The sequence below is a fragment of the Drosophila melanogaster genome, chromosome 3R, assembly GCF_000001215.4.
Source record: "Drosophila melanogaster chromosome 3R".
NCBI classification, from domain to species: Eukaryota; Metazoa; Arthropoda; class Insecta; order Diptera; family Drosophilidae; genus Drosophila; species Drosophila melanogaster.
Genome location: NT_033777.3, coordinates 31,087,243 through 31,103,971, shown reverse-complemented (window position 1 = coordinate 31,103,971; position 16,729 = coordinate 31,087,243). Strand labels below are relative to the sequence as shown.

Here is a 16,729-nt window from a genome sequence, read left to right as displayed (position 1 = left end):
GGTCTGATAAATGGGCTAAGTGCGCCCGATTCTGCTGCCAGTGGCATGTGTGTCGAAAGTTGTGCAAAACGCTCATAACAAATGTGTTTGATGTGCGGAAATTTGTCAAGAGCATTTTGCCACAACAAAACACGCGACTTACCGCATGTGTGGCATTCCGTCCGCCTGAGTTTGTATCGAAGATTTGAACTCTGGATAGCAACGGAATTATATTATGGAGGAGTTATATAAATTATTATTTGTTTGATGGAAAGTGTTTGTACTGCATAGCAATTATAAATCAGCATCGCTAAAACAATATTACGTTTTCTCAATTTAATGAATGAATGTTTTTCCCCGTGCAACTATAACCAAAATTACGATCTACAAACTAACCGAATATTACGTACACAATCTTCACGGCTGAGTTATTTGCGGAGTAATTATGGCCAGCACAATAACGAAATGTCATTTCAGCTGAAGCGCTGGGCAGCTGAAAACTTGGCCAACGGCGCTGACCGGCCAATTAAAACTGCCAAAAACTAATGCCACCGCAAAACTATGGTTACTAGTTTTATGGCAGCCAACTGCCAACTGGCCGCGAAGGATCCACTCGAAATGCTCTACAATGTGCCAGTGAAATCGAGTGACTGTAATTACATAAAATTGAGATGTGAATCCGCTGGACCAAATAGAAACCAACGGACGATTCTCAATTTTTTTTTTTGGCATTGGTTGAATCGAAATTTATTACCAAACAAATGGGCAACAGCTGCCGCGGCTTAAATCGGCTTATGAACTTTAGGGCCGCTAAGCCTTTTCGGCCTAATTGTAAAGGACACTTGAGAAGCAAAAAGGACCGAGCTGCCCGCATCAAAGGAAGTATTTTTTTTAATATTTTAATTGGAAAAAGGCAAATTAAAATTGTCGCCAACAGCAAGGAAAACATAATTTAATATTGCCCAACTGCGTGGGCGCCATTTGAAAGGGTTAATACTCAGTGGGTAAGAGATTGAGGCCATATTATTCTGATCTTTAGCTTTTGTGTTTAAAGCTTATCAGATACAAAAAAAATTATGCAAATTAAGCAACATTATTGGCTTACTAGATTACAGATATAGAGATAAATTGAAGCCGCAACTTGCTTATCTTTAAATGCTTTATTCGAAACTCATTTGAGCTTTAAATGCCTACTAATAAAGTCGCAGTTCTGTGGTATTTTAATTGGAAGCATAAAACGGATTTCTGTGGCGAAACATTAATAAATCATCCGAAAAAGTGAAACAAGGAGGATTTTTGTGTTCTCGCGTCCCTTTTGCCATTTCATCTCGGAATAATTAAAGCAAACAGAAATGAATTTGTGCACGTGCTGCGTTTAAGAAATTGCTTTTCCCTCTACGTTCTCTGGGGCGCTCTTGACTTAGCCGCCTTTTCTGGCCTTTTATGTTTTGGCTGGTATTTCCTTTTCGCCAACCTCTATACACTCATTCTTTTTTTAATTTTCGCCCGAGTTTGCACAAGTTGCCCCATGCCATTTGTTGCTGGTTTTTGTGTCAACAACACAAAGCCGCACACATCGCCAACAGTTGCCCCATTCCATTATTCCATTCCGGTTTTATGTTGCGCAACGCAATCCAAGACAATAGTTGCACGAACTTAGCATGTATGTTGCACAGCAGGACGAAACTCCTTTCGGGCATTCATATCTGCCAGTCGGTCGGTTGAGACCTAATATGCCCCGCCGGTCCTTTGTTCACCCGCCAGTTGGCCAAACAATGAAACGCAAAGCGGAAAAGTTTACAATTAGCTTGTCAACAATGGCCAGGCGTACGCGGCGTATGCGTGATGTGCCTGCAAGGCATTTATTATGCAGTGAACCCTCTATTTTGCAACGTTTCTCGGGAATTATTCATTGCTGCAACCCGGCAGCTTAGAGTTTTTCAATTGAAATCCAAAAAGAAATAACTCTTAAATATTTCCACTACACCTCGACGGTTAATAAAAGCCGCACGCAGCTTAATAGACGCCCCTTCCCAACAGCCAAATTAAAACCCCAAAACAATTCCAGAAATTATTTTGGTAAATGTTCTCCGTTCCAAGCTTAAAATCTTTATGCATATTTTATGCGACCACCCCAACAAGTGCGGGGGGAAATAGTGATGTAATAAAATGCGCGAAATAAGCGGGTGAAAGGGGACAAGGGGTTAAGTACCACCGCCAACATGTTGCCGGAAGTGTTGGCCTGCTATTTACACGGGCAAAGTTGTTCGCTTTCCTCGGAGGAAAAGACTTTTCTTGAAACTCGTGTGTGTGTGTGTGCGTGTAGGGGAAAAGTTTTCCAGCATAAAAGGGTTAAGTGCAGAGCCCTGTATTAGGAATTGAGAAAGTTATGGTTGCATCGGAAACTGCATATAACAAACAAGATGTTAGAGCCCTGCGATATATGTATTCTGAACACAAGCTTCGTAGATCAATCTATTCTAGCATGTGGGGAAAAATCCCCTACAATAATTACACACGCCTATATCATTTAAAACCTATTTAAGCACCTGAACGAAGCTTTTCAGATTCAGTTCGTGTTCGAAACTCAGATGAAATAGAACTTGAAATGATAGTCTCTCGTTGCCGGTGTAAATAACAAAGCCAGCAGAGCGATAAGTCGGATTGAAATAATATAAATATATATATATATGCCAAAAAAAAAAAAAAAATTATGAAGGCTGAAAAACAAATTTAAAAATGTTACCTGATCATCATAATAATAATAATAATAATTTGGGATCGTTAAATCCAGTGAAGTGAGCTACAAAGCTTAAGCTAATAACCTACCAAGCCTATATAATTCTGTTATCAATGAAAGCGATTGAATTAAGCGAGTCAAATTAAACAAACAAACATTATCAATATCAATAAAAATAATGGAGAAGGCATCACTTTCCCAACTCAAGACTTTGGAATGGGGGCGCCTGTTCAACATGTTCTACATAGAACCGGTGCTTTTTATGCTGATATTTTCGCATATGCTGTCAGGTGAGCGAAACATCAGATTATTGTGATAAGCCCTCATCACGATCATCCCATTAGGTACTGTCATGCGCAATCAGTTGATTTATCAGGCCTGCACGGTGATATTCCAGTACAATGAAACCGATTGTAAGCTATTGGATAGCAAAAACACCACCACAGAAATACAGGTTTGTGGCTACTGAACACTTAAGTGTGTTATTAAACTTGCTTCCATCGACTTTTAGGCAATTGAGACGGAGCTTCAGGATTACGTGGCTAACATGTTTTTAACCCGCACCCTCTTCGAAAGTATTATGCCTGCCATCTGTGGCTTATTCGTTGGATCCTGGTCGGATCAGTATGGACGCAAGCCCCTGATGATTGTCTCCCTGGTCGGTGAGTTTCTCACGAAATGTGTTCGTTTAGTGCTGCAATAGAAGTAAGCCGTTTCCCATTAGGCTTTTCCGCTTCTGCCCTAATCTCGTCTATCATTTGCTGGCTGTCCAGCTACTATATGGTTAATCCCTGGTGGTACACCTTGGCAGCCGTGCCACACTCTGTGCTCGGCGGATGGTGTGTATTTTCTGTGGCTGCATTCTGCTTTATCACGGACACAACGGACATGAAAACCCGACCCTACAGGTGCGTGCCACCTGAGCTCAGGTGTCACTATTACCAAACTTTTTATAATTTACAATTTTCAGAATGATCTTCATGGAGATCATACTCTTTGTGGCCCTCACAAGTGGCTCGCTACTATCCAGTTTTGTTTATGCCGCCACAAGTTCTGCGTTTGTACAGAGTCTCTCCTGTTTGATAGTCATTATTGCAACACTATTTATTATTTTCTACTTGCCCGAAAGTCTGGGAATGTCTCCAGAGGAGGACGAAATACCTGAAAAAGAAAAGAATGTCGTAGTCACAGTTTTAGATCACAAAAACAAAACGAATGAAATATCAGCTGAAGCCGAGAAAACCGAGAATTGTGATGATCCCCCAAAATATGAGTCGCCAGAAAAGCCTTTAGAGGATAAAGTTGAAAAGGCTGGTTTGTTCAGCATTAAACACGTTAAGGATATGTTTAGCACGTGCTTTAAGAAAAGGGAAAACAATGCTCACACCATTATTTGGCTAGTTACTTTGGCCGGCTTTGTCTCCATTTTTGTTGCCGGTAAGTCTGGGTAGATTTTTTTTTTTTGTTATCATTTTATGATATGCTTGCAGATGGCGTCATGACGGTAAATTACTTGTTTGTGCGCCAACAGTTTCACTTCACAGTCCGTGATTTTACTATTTTTGAGACTTTCAGTCAATCAGTTCCCATGCTGGGAGCTGTTTTGGGTATTCTTATTTTGAGAAAGGTATAGTGAACAATCATATTGAATGTTACCCATATATTTATTCACATATGCTCAGTTTTTTGGACTGTCCGTTGTTGCATTGGCGTTGCTGTCTCTGCTTTCGGAAGTAGCCGCCAACATTGCCAGAGGATTTGCTTATCTCTCATGGCACCTGTACCTATCTGTTGTCCTCGGAATCTTTCGTTCCATTCAGGGTCCCATGTTTCGAACAATTGTATCGAATATAGTTCCACCCTCTGACACTGGTAAGAAATAATGAGGAATGCACTTTGTTGCCACTTAAATGTTTTTGTAATCACCGCAGGTAAGCTGTTTGCCATCGGCAACATCCTACAATCGTTCGCGCCCTTTGGTAAGTCCCCTTGAAATTCCCTGAATACCTGCCCCCCATCCATCATATTTCACTTCCAGTCGCCGCCCCTCTTTACACGGCCATCTATAAGGAATCCCTGGCCAGCAATCCTGGAGGATTTAATTTCCTCAGCGCCGCCTTCTACGGGCTAGCGTTCATCCTGATTGGGTGAGTATGGCGGCTATCCATTGCCACACTAAATGATTTTGAATAAATTTATTGCAGCTGGGTGATGCGAATTAAATTCAAGCACCAAAAGTTCTACGCCAAGACGCTCAAATAGCCAAGTAAACTGAATTTCCATCAATATTGATTGTGGCAAGTTTGCCAACTTTTCAGAGCTTTGTTTATGCTTAAGTCGAAAACTTTGTGTGGACAGCATTAAATAACTGGCGTTGTGTGAAGCACTTCTCTGTATATAGCTAATTTAATTTGCATACCGCAAAGGAATTATCTGCCAATTGAAATTACATCATGTTGAAGGATTAACCAACGTTCGTTGCCATTTAAACTAATCGAATTCCAAAATGTCATGTTCTCCATGGCCAACAATTTATTACATCAACTGGACATAAGTGACTACTTTGCCATGCATTTCCATCGAAATTGAACCTAATTGCCGTCCATGTGTAATGCTTTGTTGCGGTTATTATTTCTGGTCCAGGGTCCTTGCTGTTTTTGCTGCAGGGACATGGGGCATGCCTTATGCATGAGCTTTTAATAGTGCATAATTTATGGGGCAAAGTTTGCGCAACATATTCGCAAAGTTCAAACATATTCGGAGAATCGTTTGGATTCATTTGGACTCGTTGTGACTTTGGCACGTACCGCATGAATTCGTAATGTCGCCAATGCCAAAAGTTCACAGAACATACAATTCGCAGCAATTTGAATTGTTAAACGCCAGCCCTCGCTGATTAAATATTAAATTTAGGCTCTACTATGCGCACAAAGGTGGGTCGTATGTCACTTGTCTGTTGTGTGTGTGTGTGTGTGTGTGTGGGCGACTCCTGCCCTCGTGGCGGCCACATCCAAGCCCCGGCAATCAGTATCGGGTTAACTTAACCCCGCTCGAGCAGCAGAAATCGGCGAACCGAAACCGAGTCATCAAATCACAGTCTTGTCTGCGGAAAACCATTTGTTGTGCGGCATTTAAGTCGAGGGTGCTCGGAAAACGCTTTAATGCCGCCGCGCGTGCACCATAAACGAATTCGCAGGACATGAACTTTGCACTTGCACTTGAAACCCTCGAACACGCCAACCTAATGGAGATGTCTTTGTTTTTGCCACAGCGTTAACCATCAGGGGAAAACTTTGATGCGGATGCATGTGCTGCCAGCTGTTAACCGTTCCGCATTTCCGCCCGTTTCCACGTCACAAACACTGATGGGAAAGTGTCAAATAAATATGCACAAAGAACGGAAATTTGTACCAGAAAAATCGTTAAAAGCAATCGCAAAGTGGAAGAGATAGAAAAAAAGGTGCATGCATATATTTTATATACTGTTAAACTTTTTTGTACGATTTTCTCCCGATGCGCAAAGTAGTAAAAGACACTGTCTAATTGAACAGCCCGATAAGAAGCATATAAAACTTTAAACAAGGACAACAAAGTGGCGACCACTTCCGGTGGCGATGATTGATGGACGTTTTAGTGCCCGAAGTCGCAAGACAGTTGAGGCTCGTCCACACGGCGCATACGTAATCGTTTATTAAACAAAACGAATTATGGGCTGCCAGCGGGCCAAACGACATGCAAGTGTTGACGAAGGTCAAGTTTAGCCTTTGCCAAGCGTTGGTTTTCCCAACAACAGACGTCAAAAGAGCAAAAGAGCAGTGGGAAAACGTAAGTCCTTACGTTATCACGTAGACGGAGAGAGCTCTCGTGGTAACACGGAAATTTTCGCTCTCATTTTCCTTCGTGCGGTATAAAATCCGAGAGCGCAAACGAAGTCGATTTAGTTTGATGAAGACTTCCACACGATACGGTCGCCAGTTTTTCCGGGCTTTTCCGTCGCGTCCTCGCCTCATTTTCCGTAGCCCGCTTATCAGCGCAAGAACGCGTCGCGTGAAAATGCCGTCGGTGAAAAGGCAGTTGGCATAATTCGTTGCCTACTTCAGGGCGCTGCAGCATATCAACTGGATTTTTCCGACAGCCCATTAATCAGGATACCGCACTCCTGCACTGCTGCACACCTGCAACCATGTTTTGGATTTTACGGCGCACCGGTGCCGCCAACTTCTTCAACTCCTTCAACAACAACTGCAGCTTTTCCAAGAGCAACTCAAACGGCGGTAATCACAACAACAGCACACAAGGTTAGTTCCCACACCTGGGCAATCAATTAGTCCAGTTGGCTGCAAAAGTCGGGCGGACTCAATTAGGATAATTTATCAATAATTAGCGAACTAATCGGGTTAAGTCGCAAACTTGTGCGTAAATCAACCATAAATAGTAGTGCAGTACTGATATCAAGTTGGTGAGTTTACTGGTTGGTAAACGTGGAAAGGAGCCTAAGGATCTGTTGAGTATCTTTAGTATATCCTATAGATATCTACTAATTTGTAATTTGAAATATTTCAAACGAGAATTCTATATATATATTACTTTGCACTCTGGTTGCCTGAAACGTAACTCCAAACACTTAAAATTGATTGACTTGCAATTGTCAGCTCGCTTCATTCCTGTAATCAATTAAATAACAACATGACTTCCATGAAAATTAAGCAGATCATAGACTAAGCCACTAAATCTTGATAGAAAAGATTATTGCTGTCGACTAAAACCAACTGGATCAAAATGGCAATCTTGGCTTCTCACATTTTCCAAACAGGAATTTCAACAAGTCAATTTCCCTTCAACTTCATAGGTGCATTTCACCGTTTTCTTGATTTGCCATGCCAGACATGTATCAATTCAGGCCTGCGTTTCATTCATAAGCCAAACACTCGCTCGTTATCTAAACAAGTTAATTAAAATTCCCGAAATGACTTGGTGAGTATAGGGCCCGAATAAATGTATATTCTACTTGCCTGCACACTCCTATTGTTTGCCTTTATCTGTGCCGTATGGAAAAGTGGGAAAACATTTTGGAAAGGGGGTGTGGGGTAGCAACTGGGGGAAACGAGGCAAAGTAAATAACATCCAGATCCTACAACCCACGCAATAATGAGGACCTGCACGTGTGAGCGACGAAGAAAACGTGGTGCGGATGTGACTGTCGAAAAGAAAACACTTTGGGCTTTCGGCCCCAAGATGCTTTTGTCTAAGCGCTAAGTCTCGCACCCTCCAAGAAAATTGCTGGGGGAAAATAAAGGATGGTTCGGGGGGGGATTTCGCTGATGGCTGGTAATTGAAATTTTTAGTTGCCTTTGTTGATTCTGACGCGCAAATTTAAAGTTGGTGTACTTTTATTTTAAGCATCGATCAATAAAATATTGTATTGGGTGCTCAGACCTGAATCACATGAATATATAACAACCCAAATGGCAATAATAAGCGACTATAAATAAATTGCGGCTTTATTCTGATTCTCAATCCGGTTGTTATTATAAAATAATTAGCGTATGTTCACGAAGCAAATTAAAAGTCAGCATGGGTAAAATGCAATCAAAATGTTAATCAGAAATTTTAAATTATGTTTACCAACTTCCTTTGTTTTTGTGGCGAACGGGATAGTTTTTGGCAGTATTGATTTTCCCTGATTGAATTTGCTTTTGGCAAATTGGAAACTTTCGATTATTTGTCCGAATAATTATGTTTGAAAAATGAAGAGTATATAAATCTGCTGTTTACTTTACGAAACAGCTGTGGCATATAAAGTTACTTAAGGGGCTTCTGGCATTTGATTTACTACTGCCAGCAGATGTTGCCAAGAAGAAAAACAAGTTGACTTCTGCCTAAGCCATCCACTTTTCACAACCTTATCTACAATTCTCGCCTTGGCGAAGAAAAACAAGTAATATTTAATGAATTTCCACAGATAAATGCATTAAAATGGATACGTAAACAATGTCCTTAATGTCAGGACAATAATTGAAAGCTTTTTTCACACATCGCAAATTGCCATTACTCACTTTGCAAATTCGCAAACATTTATGACATTAATAGCAACGACAATTTTTCCAATCACCGGTGGCAGGCGCGAAATTTAATCGTACAAAATTTAATTTGCCAACTCGCACAAGTGACAGCAAAAACAAGACGACGCCCTTAAGCTTTTGTCAACATATGTACTGTTGTTCGCCCACAAGGCGGAAAAGGGGGCGTGGCCGAGATTTATGTGCGTTATGCAAATTCTGGGCAACATATGGCCGCGGTATTAACCGATAATTATGACAGCCATTTGTCATTGATAATAATGCGTTTGTGCATTCAATTTGGAGAATTGTAAAACAAGCAATGGCAATTAGTCTAGGCATGTTGTTATGGCTCCATGTCTGGTGTCCACATACAGATATTATCGTACAAATGATGATTAATGGGGAGAACTAGGGAAAGGACTTGTTTATTGGCAGCGGATTTTCTCAAATTACAAGCGATGGAGGAATCTAAATGAAATTATTTTCACATAATACAACCATGCAGGGATTTTTGAACGAATTTATTTATTTGCAAGTGGTAAGAGGAAGTTGATAAATAAAAATAATAAGTAATGGTGGAATACCACATTTTCCCCACTGCCTTTAAACTATTTATCGAATTTTCACATTATTATTTTGGACACAGCTGTTTCTGCTGCCAATTAGTCGAAGGTCCTGCAGGATATCTGTTTTGATTTTCGGTTTTTTTTTCCAGTTCTGTTTGCTTTGGTTTTCTATGCTCTGCTCCCTGGCCATCAGATGTGGCTCACTTTGGCTGCCGGCATCATTAGTTCGTGTGTTTGGTCAGACATCAGAAATAATAAAAGTTACAACGGGGCAAACAAAATGTATCATAAATTATGGTTGCCATTCGGGCAGGCATCGAAACCGAGTGTGTATCCTAAACGCAGCATGAGAAGAATTATTAGGCATTTATCTGGCGTATTAATATCGCCGGTCCTGTCTGCACTGTACGCTTTTCCAGCTTTTCCGAGCCATGATTTATATTTTCTTGCCGGCGGGCGGCATCATTTGTAATAATTTGTGCTGTAATTCTAAAGTAAAATCGAGAGAAACTTTTATCTTTTGAGATTACGAGTCCGGGGCCAAACTTAAAGCCCTTGGTCATAAATTTCCATCCAAGTCCCAGACCAGAAAACATCGCGGTAAATGTTTGCCGCTCTGCGGTCCACGATTTGGCGATAAAATTGAGTTTTAGTTCTCCTCACGGTCTGGCGCCTCTTCGACACCAATCTCGGCTGGCTTTCCACCAGTTTTTCACTCCGTCCGTCATATTCTGCGAATGTTTTCTCCCCATATGCGTTTTTTATTTCCATTTCTCGACCCACTTTTAATATTCATGGACGTTTTTTCCTGGGCTGCCTCAACAATACGAGCTTTTAATGGTTTTTTATTTGTGGGTAAATAATATAGTCGTCACAAGGCGTTTGAATGTTCTAGACACCATTTCAATGACTATATAGAATTCATTCAAATGAAATGTATTTTATTTAATTTGTTAATCCATTAAATCATTTTGAATTAATTTTCTGGTCGGGAATTAAGGAAATCAAAATACCGCAAAAATTAAAGACTTTGCTATAGAAACGTGCTTGAGCACTTCGACTTTAGTTTATTTGAACATTTAAATACGATTAAGCCGTACGAATTGCCAATTTCGTGTCGTCACGTATACGCACTGTTGAACTCGATTGCAATTAAAGCCCGCACAAAGACAAGCCCACATAATGAGCTGCTAATGGGAGCTCGAATGGCTAGTGCGCCATAAAAATACGGGGCCAAGTCAGCACACCATCTATTTTTGGGACCGTAAATAAAGGCTTACCAAATCTCACCGCCAGCCACTATATTTATTGTCCTTTCCCCAATCACAATCACACAGTACACAAACAGAGCCGACAATAAATCTCATTTTATCACTTCGGGACGTCGAGGACATGCAGGCAAATATAAAGAAGAGCGGAAACTTTTTGTCTCAACGGCAGGTCCTTCTGCAAATATCAAAAGCGGCACAAAAGCCTCCATAAATTGCCTGATGCATTGAGGAACATTTCTCAATTTCCACGCTCAGCAATAACAAAGAAACTTGCCACACAAAGCGGAAACAAAAGTTATGCACTGGAAAAACTAACGCGTTACAGTAAAAATATGACCAGAACCCTCCCGACAGCACAAGCAATTCAAAAGCAATCAGAAAGCGATTGCGTTTGATTTGTTCTTTTTCCCGGGTACTGGAAAAACATATAAAATATTACGTTTTCATTCAGTTAGAGATTACATTCAGACTATAAAAACCATTCTATATTCCATTATTATTGAAATGAAAATGCGCTAAATAAATAAACAAACCGCTTAGGTCTAAAACAAAATGAAAATTTAAGACAAGCTTAAAAATGTGTATAAACAAACAATCATATCAGTTTTTTTTTACTTTAGCTCTATTAACAAAAACCATGTTGAACCATGAATAGAAACCAGCTTAAAAGCAAAAGTATGTCCATAAAGCTCGTGCAAAAAACGAACCCCTAAGGACTTTCGCTACATTTTCCACAGAATGTTTTATCAATACGAACAGGCTTTTATTTAGCAAAGTTTTTCATGCATTTTCCACCTCATTTTATGGCAGACAAATATGTGAAGAGGCCCCCACGGAAGGCATATGGACGACTGAGTGCCGAGGCCGACGATGCCGTCTCACTTGGCCACAAAATCGATGATCCGTTCGATGAGCTAGACGACTTTGAAATGCTGGCAGCGAACTCCGCCACTGCCGGCTGTAGCAGTCAGGTACCAGGAGAAGCCAATGGCAACGTCAATGTCAACGGGGGCTCGGGTTCAGGCTTAGGATCCACAGGAGCGGCAGGCTGTGGGAACGGCAATGGGAACGGTAACGGGAGTGGAAACGGGAACCTGTCACTCCTGCCCTGCATGGATGCCGATTGCCAGGGCAACTACGAGGTGGAGAGCGCCCTCTGCGAGCTGGGATTGTGCCAGGCGAAAGCCAAAACATCAAAGGACCTCGGCGCAGGCAGCACGTCAACATCGAAGGAGATTAACGAAAACACAATAAGTCGTCTGCATGCGCTGGCCATGGCGGATGACGATGATGACTACGGTGAGTTGGGTGAGTTGGGTGGTCCACAAAAGCCCAGCGATAATGCAGGCGATGCAGGCGGATGAGGAACAGTATTGCCTCGGATCGGCGGACAGTCTTTGTATGAACGATGGGACTTTAATATAATTTAATTTACTTAATTGGAAATACTCTTAATAAGTTCATTTACTGAACTTGAAACTATCATATTTTACTTTTGTGCAACACGTGCATGCCCAAAATGTTTCCACATCAGAGGAAAACTGTTTCCGTAGCCTGCTTTATAGTTACCCAATTTTCAGACGAATCACTCACCTGCAACGTGTGCGACCGAGCTTTCCATTGTCACCGCCAGTTGGCATCGCACCAGCAGAAGAAGCGACACTTCGGGTAAGGGAAATGCACTTAATTAAGCTAGCTCTCGCTTTTCATCTACTTCTCGCCTTTCTTCCGTGCTTTTCTCTCCCTTTTTTGCGGGCCTTCCTGGCGACTTTCCGACCTGCCCGCCACCAGTTGCAGTGGCTGCGATAGTTTGTTCCCGTCGCTAATGCTGCTGGAGCACCACAAGGAGGAATTTGAGCACTGGAGCGACGAGGAGATTGGTCGCAGGGTCTGTTGTCGCCGGAACAGGTGCGACGACGATTATTTCACGGACACCGACTCCTTTATCAGCGACGCGGAGAGCGAGGATCTGGAGAGGCTGTTGTAAATACCGGACACCGGGCCGAGCCGAAGGATGGCAGTGACTGAAGGGAAGACGAGGGTGCAGGACTGGATTTGAATCAACCCAGCCGAAAAGTAGCCAGCCGTCCATTCCCATTAATGCTGGGCGGAATATCCTGCGGCGCCAAGTGAAAGGGATGAACTTGGGAGGACATCCAACTTGGAATTGGGCGCTCATCTTTTGATGAAGATTGACACACGGGGCGGACCGCTTGTCACCCTAATGAAAATGAATTAAACCCCAATCCGGCCGAACGCAAAGCCGCAAGCCAAACAATGAAAACTGTTGGCCAGGACCCAATAGCAAAAACCAAAAAACCAAAAAACCGATAAACAAAAACAAAAAGAGACGCCAGGACAAGATATAAAATACTTGTGGACTGTGTGTTGTCTGTACTTTTAGAGTTCAACTACAAGAGACCCCGCTGGGGGTCTAAAAACCAAGTTATAAATATAAATGTAAATGTATATCTATGTATGTGTGTGTATAATGAGCTAGTCGAATACGAAACTCCATAAATGGAAATCATATCATTAACAACATATGTGTAAGCCCCAGGACAAATGCAAAACTATTTACCAAATGAAAAACCAAAGAAAAACCCAATGTATTTTTCAATAAATAAAACTGTGCGAAACCGAAGCATGTTCAGCAATCTGTACTCGTTCATTAAGAATCCCATAAATTTCCAGTTATTGCTGGACACTTAAAGAAAATGGCAAGCAATTAAAATTTCAGATTTATCCTCCAGAGCTCATAAGTATGCCGCAATATTGGGCGATGGACAAACAACACAACTCCCAGAAAATAATAACGCCCCGTGGACATTTCTTAAATTATTCAGCGGGCGATGCGGGGTTTATTGTGGCATCATTAAAACTTGATTGACTTGATGATGAGCAAATGAAGTGGGCGAAATCAGCACGTTGCTTTGTAGGCGAAAAAGTTTGCCCGTCTTCAAGGTCATTTAAGCTCGCCCCCCAAAAATAATTTCCGCCGCAAAAGTTCAGCATTAACCTCGAACGAGCTCCTCTAAGTACCATACACATTTGCTAATGTCTCTCGCACTTCGGTAAGCAATTTCATTTGGCCAAAAGGGTTCATATTTCGGTTTAATGACCATCGAGCTGCGATAACTGTTTGGCACGAACATCTAAACGAACTGCTTGGGGGAAGCTTCTCTGCTTGCTTATGCAACTGCTTGCATCCGGTTTCTATGTTCTTAAATAAATAAGATGAGTGCTCTTTAGCTGAAACAAATACGTTTTATATAACAAATATTATCATTATAAATAGTGTATGTTATATACATAAAAATGTACATATTCTCTTTGAGCAGCTTCAGGGAGCGTGGGTTTTCAAATAAAATCTCCCCTCCCCCATTTCTTTTCGCACACATTAAACGAGAAAGGACTTGTATGTTTTGGGTTTTTTTGATGACGACTTTCGCCGGAAGAGGAAATCAGCCAGCAGAAATCACCATAGGGAGTGAGGGAACATGAATTTACCCAAACAGATAAGTAAATTCATTTCTCATGCTCGAACAGAGAACCGAATTATCCGGAGTGCTGGCCTTGCCCTTGGAACGAATATCCATCCCAGGCACGTAAAATGGATTAGCAGAAAGTTTTCCACCGTAATACCTACTTCTACATACCACGAAAACCTGATTGATGCTCCAGATCCAGAGTGTGCGTTCCTAGGAGGAAAACAAAAGGTTTGGAATTGGGAATCCTTGGCTAAGCATATGTCCAGAACCACCTCGTGTGGACAGCTCATTTGACATTTTGATGGATGCAAAGCCATAAAAGGATCTCCACTCCAGTCTGGTGTAAGCATTAAATTTTGATTTGATTTTATTACGGCACTCGTAAACATTTTATGTGTACATCATACGCACTGTTGGCCAGGCGGCATTTACATAAAAGCCAGTCATCCCAGATAGACAAAACCACAGGGTCGGCGCAATGTTTATGTGGCTACATATTAAAACTCGTTTTCCAAACAGCCATTCAAGAGCAGAAATTTCCATAAACCATTAGGTGTAGTTTTAGCCGATGTTTCTTGTAGGTGAGTTTTGATCCACCTTAAATTGCATTGCCTTCATTAGTACGTAGTTAGGACTCCAGGCTGCTGAAGGAAAATTGCATTTCCACCGCTTCCGTAAATCCTCCGACAGGCCATCAAAGCTTCTAACAAAATGGAGAAGCACCTGCATTATTATCAATGCAGCGAGAAGGAACGAGCATTTTTTGCATGCCAATCAGGCCAATTTGTAACGAGGCAAATTGAGTTTGAGCCGACAAGCAGTCTAAGCCCTTTTTCGTGCCTGCAAGGCCGCAAGGCAGCAAGGCAACCATTAGCTAATTAAGACGCTCCGAGTTGCCTTGGAAGCCACCCACGAAAAAACACACACATTACGGGGACCGCAGACAAAGGACTTTCGAAGGCGCCAGCAAAAGGGAAAATTGCGGCGAGCACAAAATTTCACACATAACAAAAACTTCGCAGAACCGAAGAATAGCTGGAAACGGTTGAAAAACTATATAAAATAAGAGGGAGGGAAGGGGTTACACTTCTTACCACCGTCATGTAACAAAGGAAATTCCTTAAACTGCTGGAAAAGGTTTTTGCATGAAGTATCTTTAAATTGGTCCAGCTCAAATTATTTTATTAATGAGAGAAGCTTACCACTTGCCTCTTTTTTTACGTCGTTGAAAACAGCCACAAGTATTTAAATTTAAAACAAATTTAAAACCGCCGGATATAACCCATTCCTGAAAAGCATTTCCTCCCCTATTTTCTGTACAATTTTCCAAAGCTCGCTAAAATCAAAGTCAACCACAACCCGCTATTTTTAGTCCTTAGTTTCCGCAGAAACGCGAGACTTGTAAAGTTAATTAAAAACCGCTGACTGTCATCGTCGTTTTGTCGAGGAGCGCATTGCGAATACGTTCGCAAATGATAATTGTTGGCACGAAACAGGAACTCTGGCACAATGGGTTAATTAAAATATACCAAGTCATTGTTCACGCAAAGCCTGAGTGAAAGGGGGAGGAGGGGAAAATCTAGTTAAAAGCCAATTTCAATTTTCTCGCACATACGTGTAGGCCTCAAGGGGTTAATGGTGCAGTCGCTAATCAGATGGATACACACACTTGCACCTTCACAATAAGGGAGATGTGAAATGTATTACGCGGCATATGTGTTCCATCGTTCTTATTATTTTACTATGGCACCCCAGGTGTATAATAAAATACAATAAGTTAGCAATATGCAATGTATGAATTACTAAAAGACATGGAATAAACGCATCTCAAAAGGTTAAGATAATGTTGGAAATACCTACGAAATATGATATATGTATATGATGCGAATGGCTAGATATATTCCATCACTGCTAGCAGTACATTGTGTATGCATTATTTTTTCACCCGAGTCTTTCTCACTCAGTGAATGTGAAATGCAGACGTGTTCATAAAGAGCCGCACTCCATCCACATGGCAGAAGTTGTTCAATGTTCATTGATTAGGACGAGAACACACGCACAGAGGACACGGAAGGCAATGATGTGTATCAAAGTGTGTACCTAAGTGTAATGCCTGATAATTGAAAACAAGCCGGCAAAAGCCCGTGGAAGGCAAAGGAGCTGGCAAAGTAGCAACTGCAATGGGTTCTCCACATGTAGCATCCACATCGAGTATCTAGGTATCTATCTACATGAGGACATCGGGACTCGGGGCAGCCCGTTGCCTTTGCTAATGGAGGGGCTGTGTAAAGTTGTCCTTCGAATCGAGTTGATAGTTTCGCATCGCCCGAATTCAGAGATGGGTGGTCTTCAGCTGAGTACACGGCATGGACAAATATTAATTGAGAGCGCAGCTCAACTCAATGGAGACTCTATCTCCGGACAAATATTTGGTTTATATAAGCATCGAATGATGGGTAATCCAAACCTACCTAGGGGCAATTTGTGTTTCGTGCAAAATGTAGCCATGGAATACGATCATGTGAATTACCTAGAAAACATGTAAAGAGATATGAGGAATATTAAATAACACTTTAATTGAATTTCGAGCAATTATGAAAAGAAAACAGCATTACACATG

At 41.6% G+C, this 16,729-nt stretch overlaps 2 protein-coding genes across 3 annotated transcripts; both read left to right on the top strand.

Annotated features, from left to right (window-relative positions):
• Positions 1-2,802: 2,802 nt before the first annotated feature.
• On the top strand, positions 2,803-5,104 carry CG15553 (uncharacterized protein). Its single transcript, NM_143584.4, has 10 exons — positions 2,803-3,009; positions 3,064-3,173; positions 3,231-3,381; positions 3,444-3,627; positions 3,690-4,156; positions 4,210-4,346; positions 4,402-4,591; positions 4,651-4,698; positions 4,758-4,866; positions 4,924-5,104. Exons 1-10 carry the CDS (start codon positions 2,898-2,900, stop codon positions 4,979-4,981), a joined length of 1,566 nt encoding a protein of 521 aa, NP_651841.3. The 5' UTR covers positions 2,803-2,897; the 3' UTR covers positions 4,982-5,104.
• A 1,546-nt stretch (positions 5,105-6,650) lies between these two features.
• Positions 6,651-13,260, top strand: CG11317 (uncharacterized protein). Of its 2 annotated transcripts, none has more exons than NM_143583.4 (4): positions 6,651-7,017; positions 11,429-11,917; positions 12,199-12,286; positions 12,410-13,260. In NM_143583.4, exons 1-4 carry the CDS (start codon positions 6,903-6,905, stop codon positions 12,603-12,605), a joined length of 888 nt encoding a protein of 295 aa, NP_651840.1. In that variant the 5' UTR covers positions 6,651-6,902; the 3' UTR covers positions 12,606-13,260. The 2 variants fall into 2 exon arrangements, with proteins under 2 accessions (NP_651840.1, NP_001263133.1); NM_001276204.1 differs by having other exon boundaries at positions 11,429-11,926.
• Positions 13,261-16,729: the final 3,469 nt, after the last annotated feature.

Excerpts from the sequence above, each read along its gene's own strand:
- CG15553 (NM_143584.4), top strand. The coding sequence starts at position 2,898 with ATGGAGAAGGCATCACTTTCCCAACTCAAGACTTTGGAATGGGGGCGC. Across the intron at positions 3,628-3,689 it reads ATGAAAACCCGACCCTACAG|AATGATCTTCATGGAGATCA; the intron begins GTGCGTGCCACC and ends TACAATTTTCAG. Across the intron at positions 4,592-4,650 it reads AGTTCCACCCTCTGACACTG|GTAAGCTGTTTGCCATCGGC; the intron begins GTAAGAAATAAT and ends TAATCACCGCAG.
- CG11317 (NM_001276204.1), top strand. The coding sequence starts at position 6,903 with ATGTTTTGGATTTTACGGCGCACCGGTGCCGCCAACTTCTTCAACTCC. Across the intron at positions 7,018-11,428 it reads TCACAACAACAGCACACAAG|ACAAATATGTGAAGAGGCCC; the intron begins GTTAGTTCCCAC and ends ATTTTATGGCAG. Across the intron at positions 11,927-12,198 it reads TGATGACTACGGTGAGTTGG|ACGAATCACTCACCTGCAAC; the intron begins GTGAGTTGGGTG and ends CCCAATTTTCAG.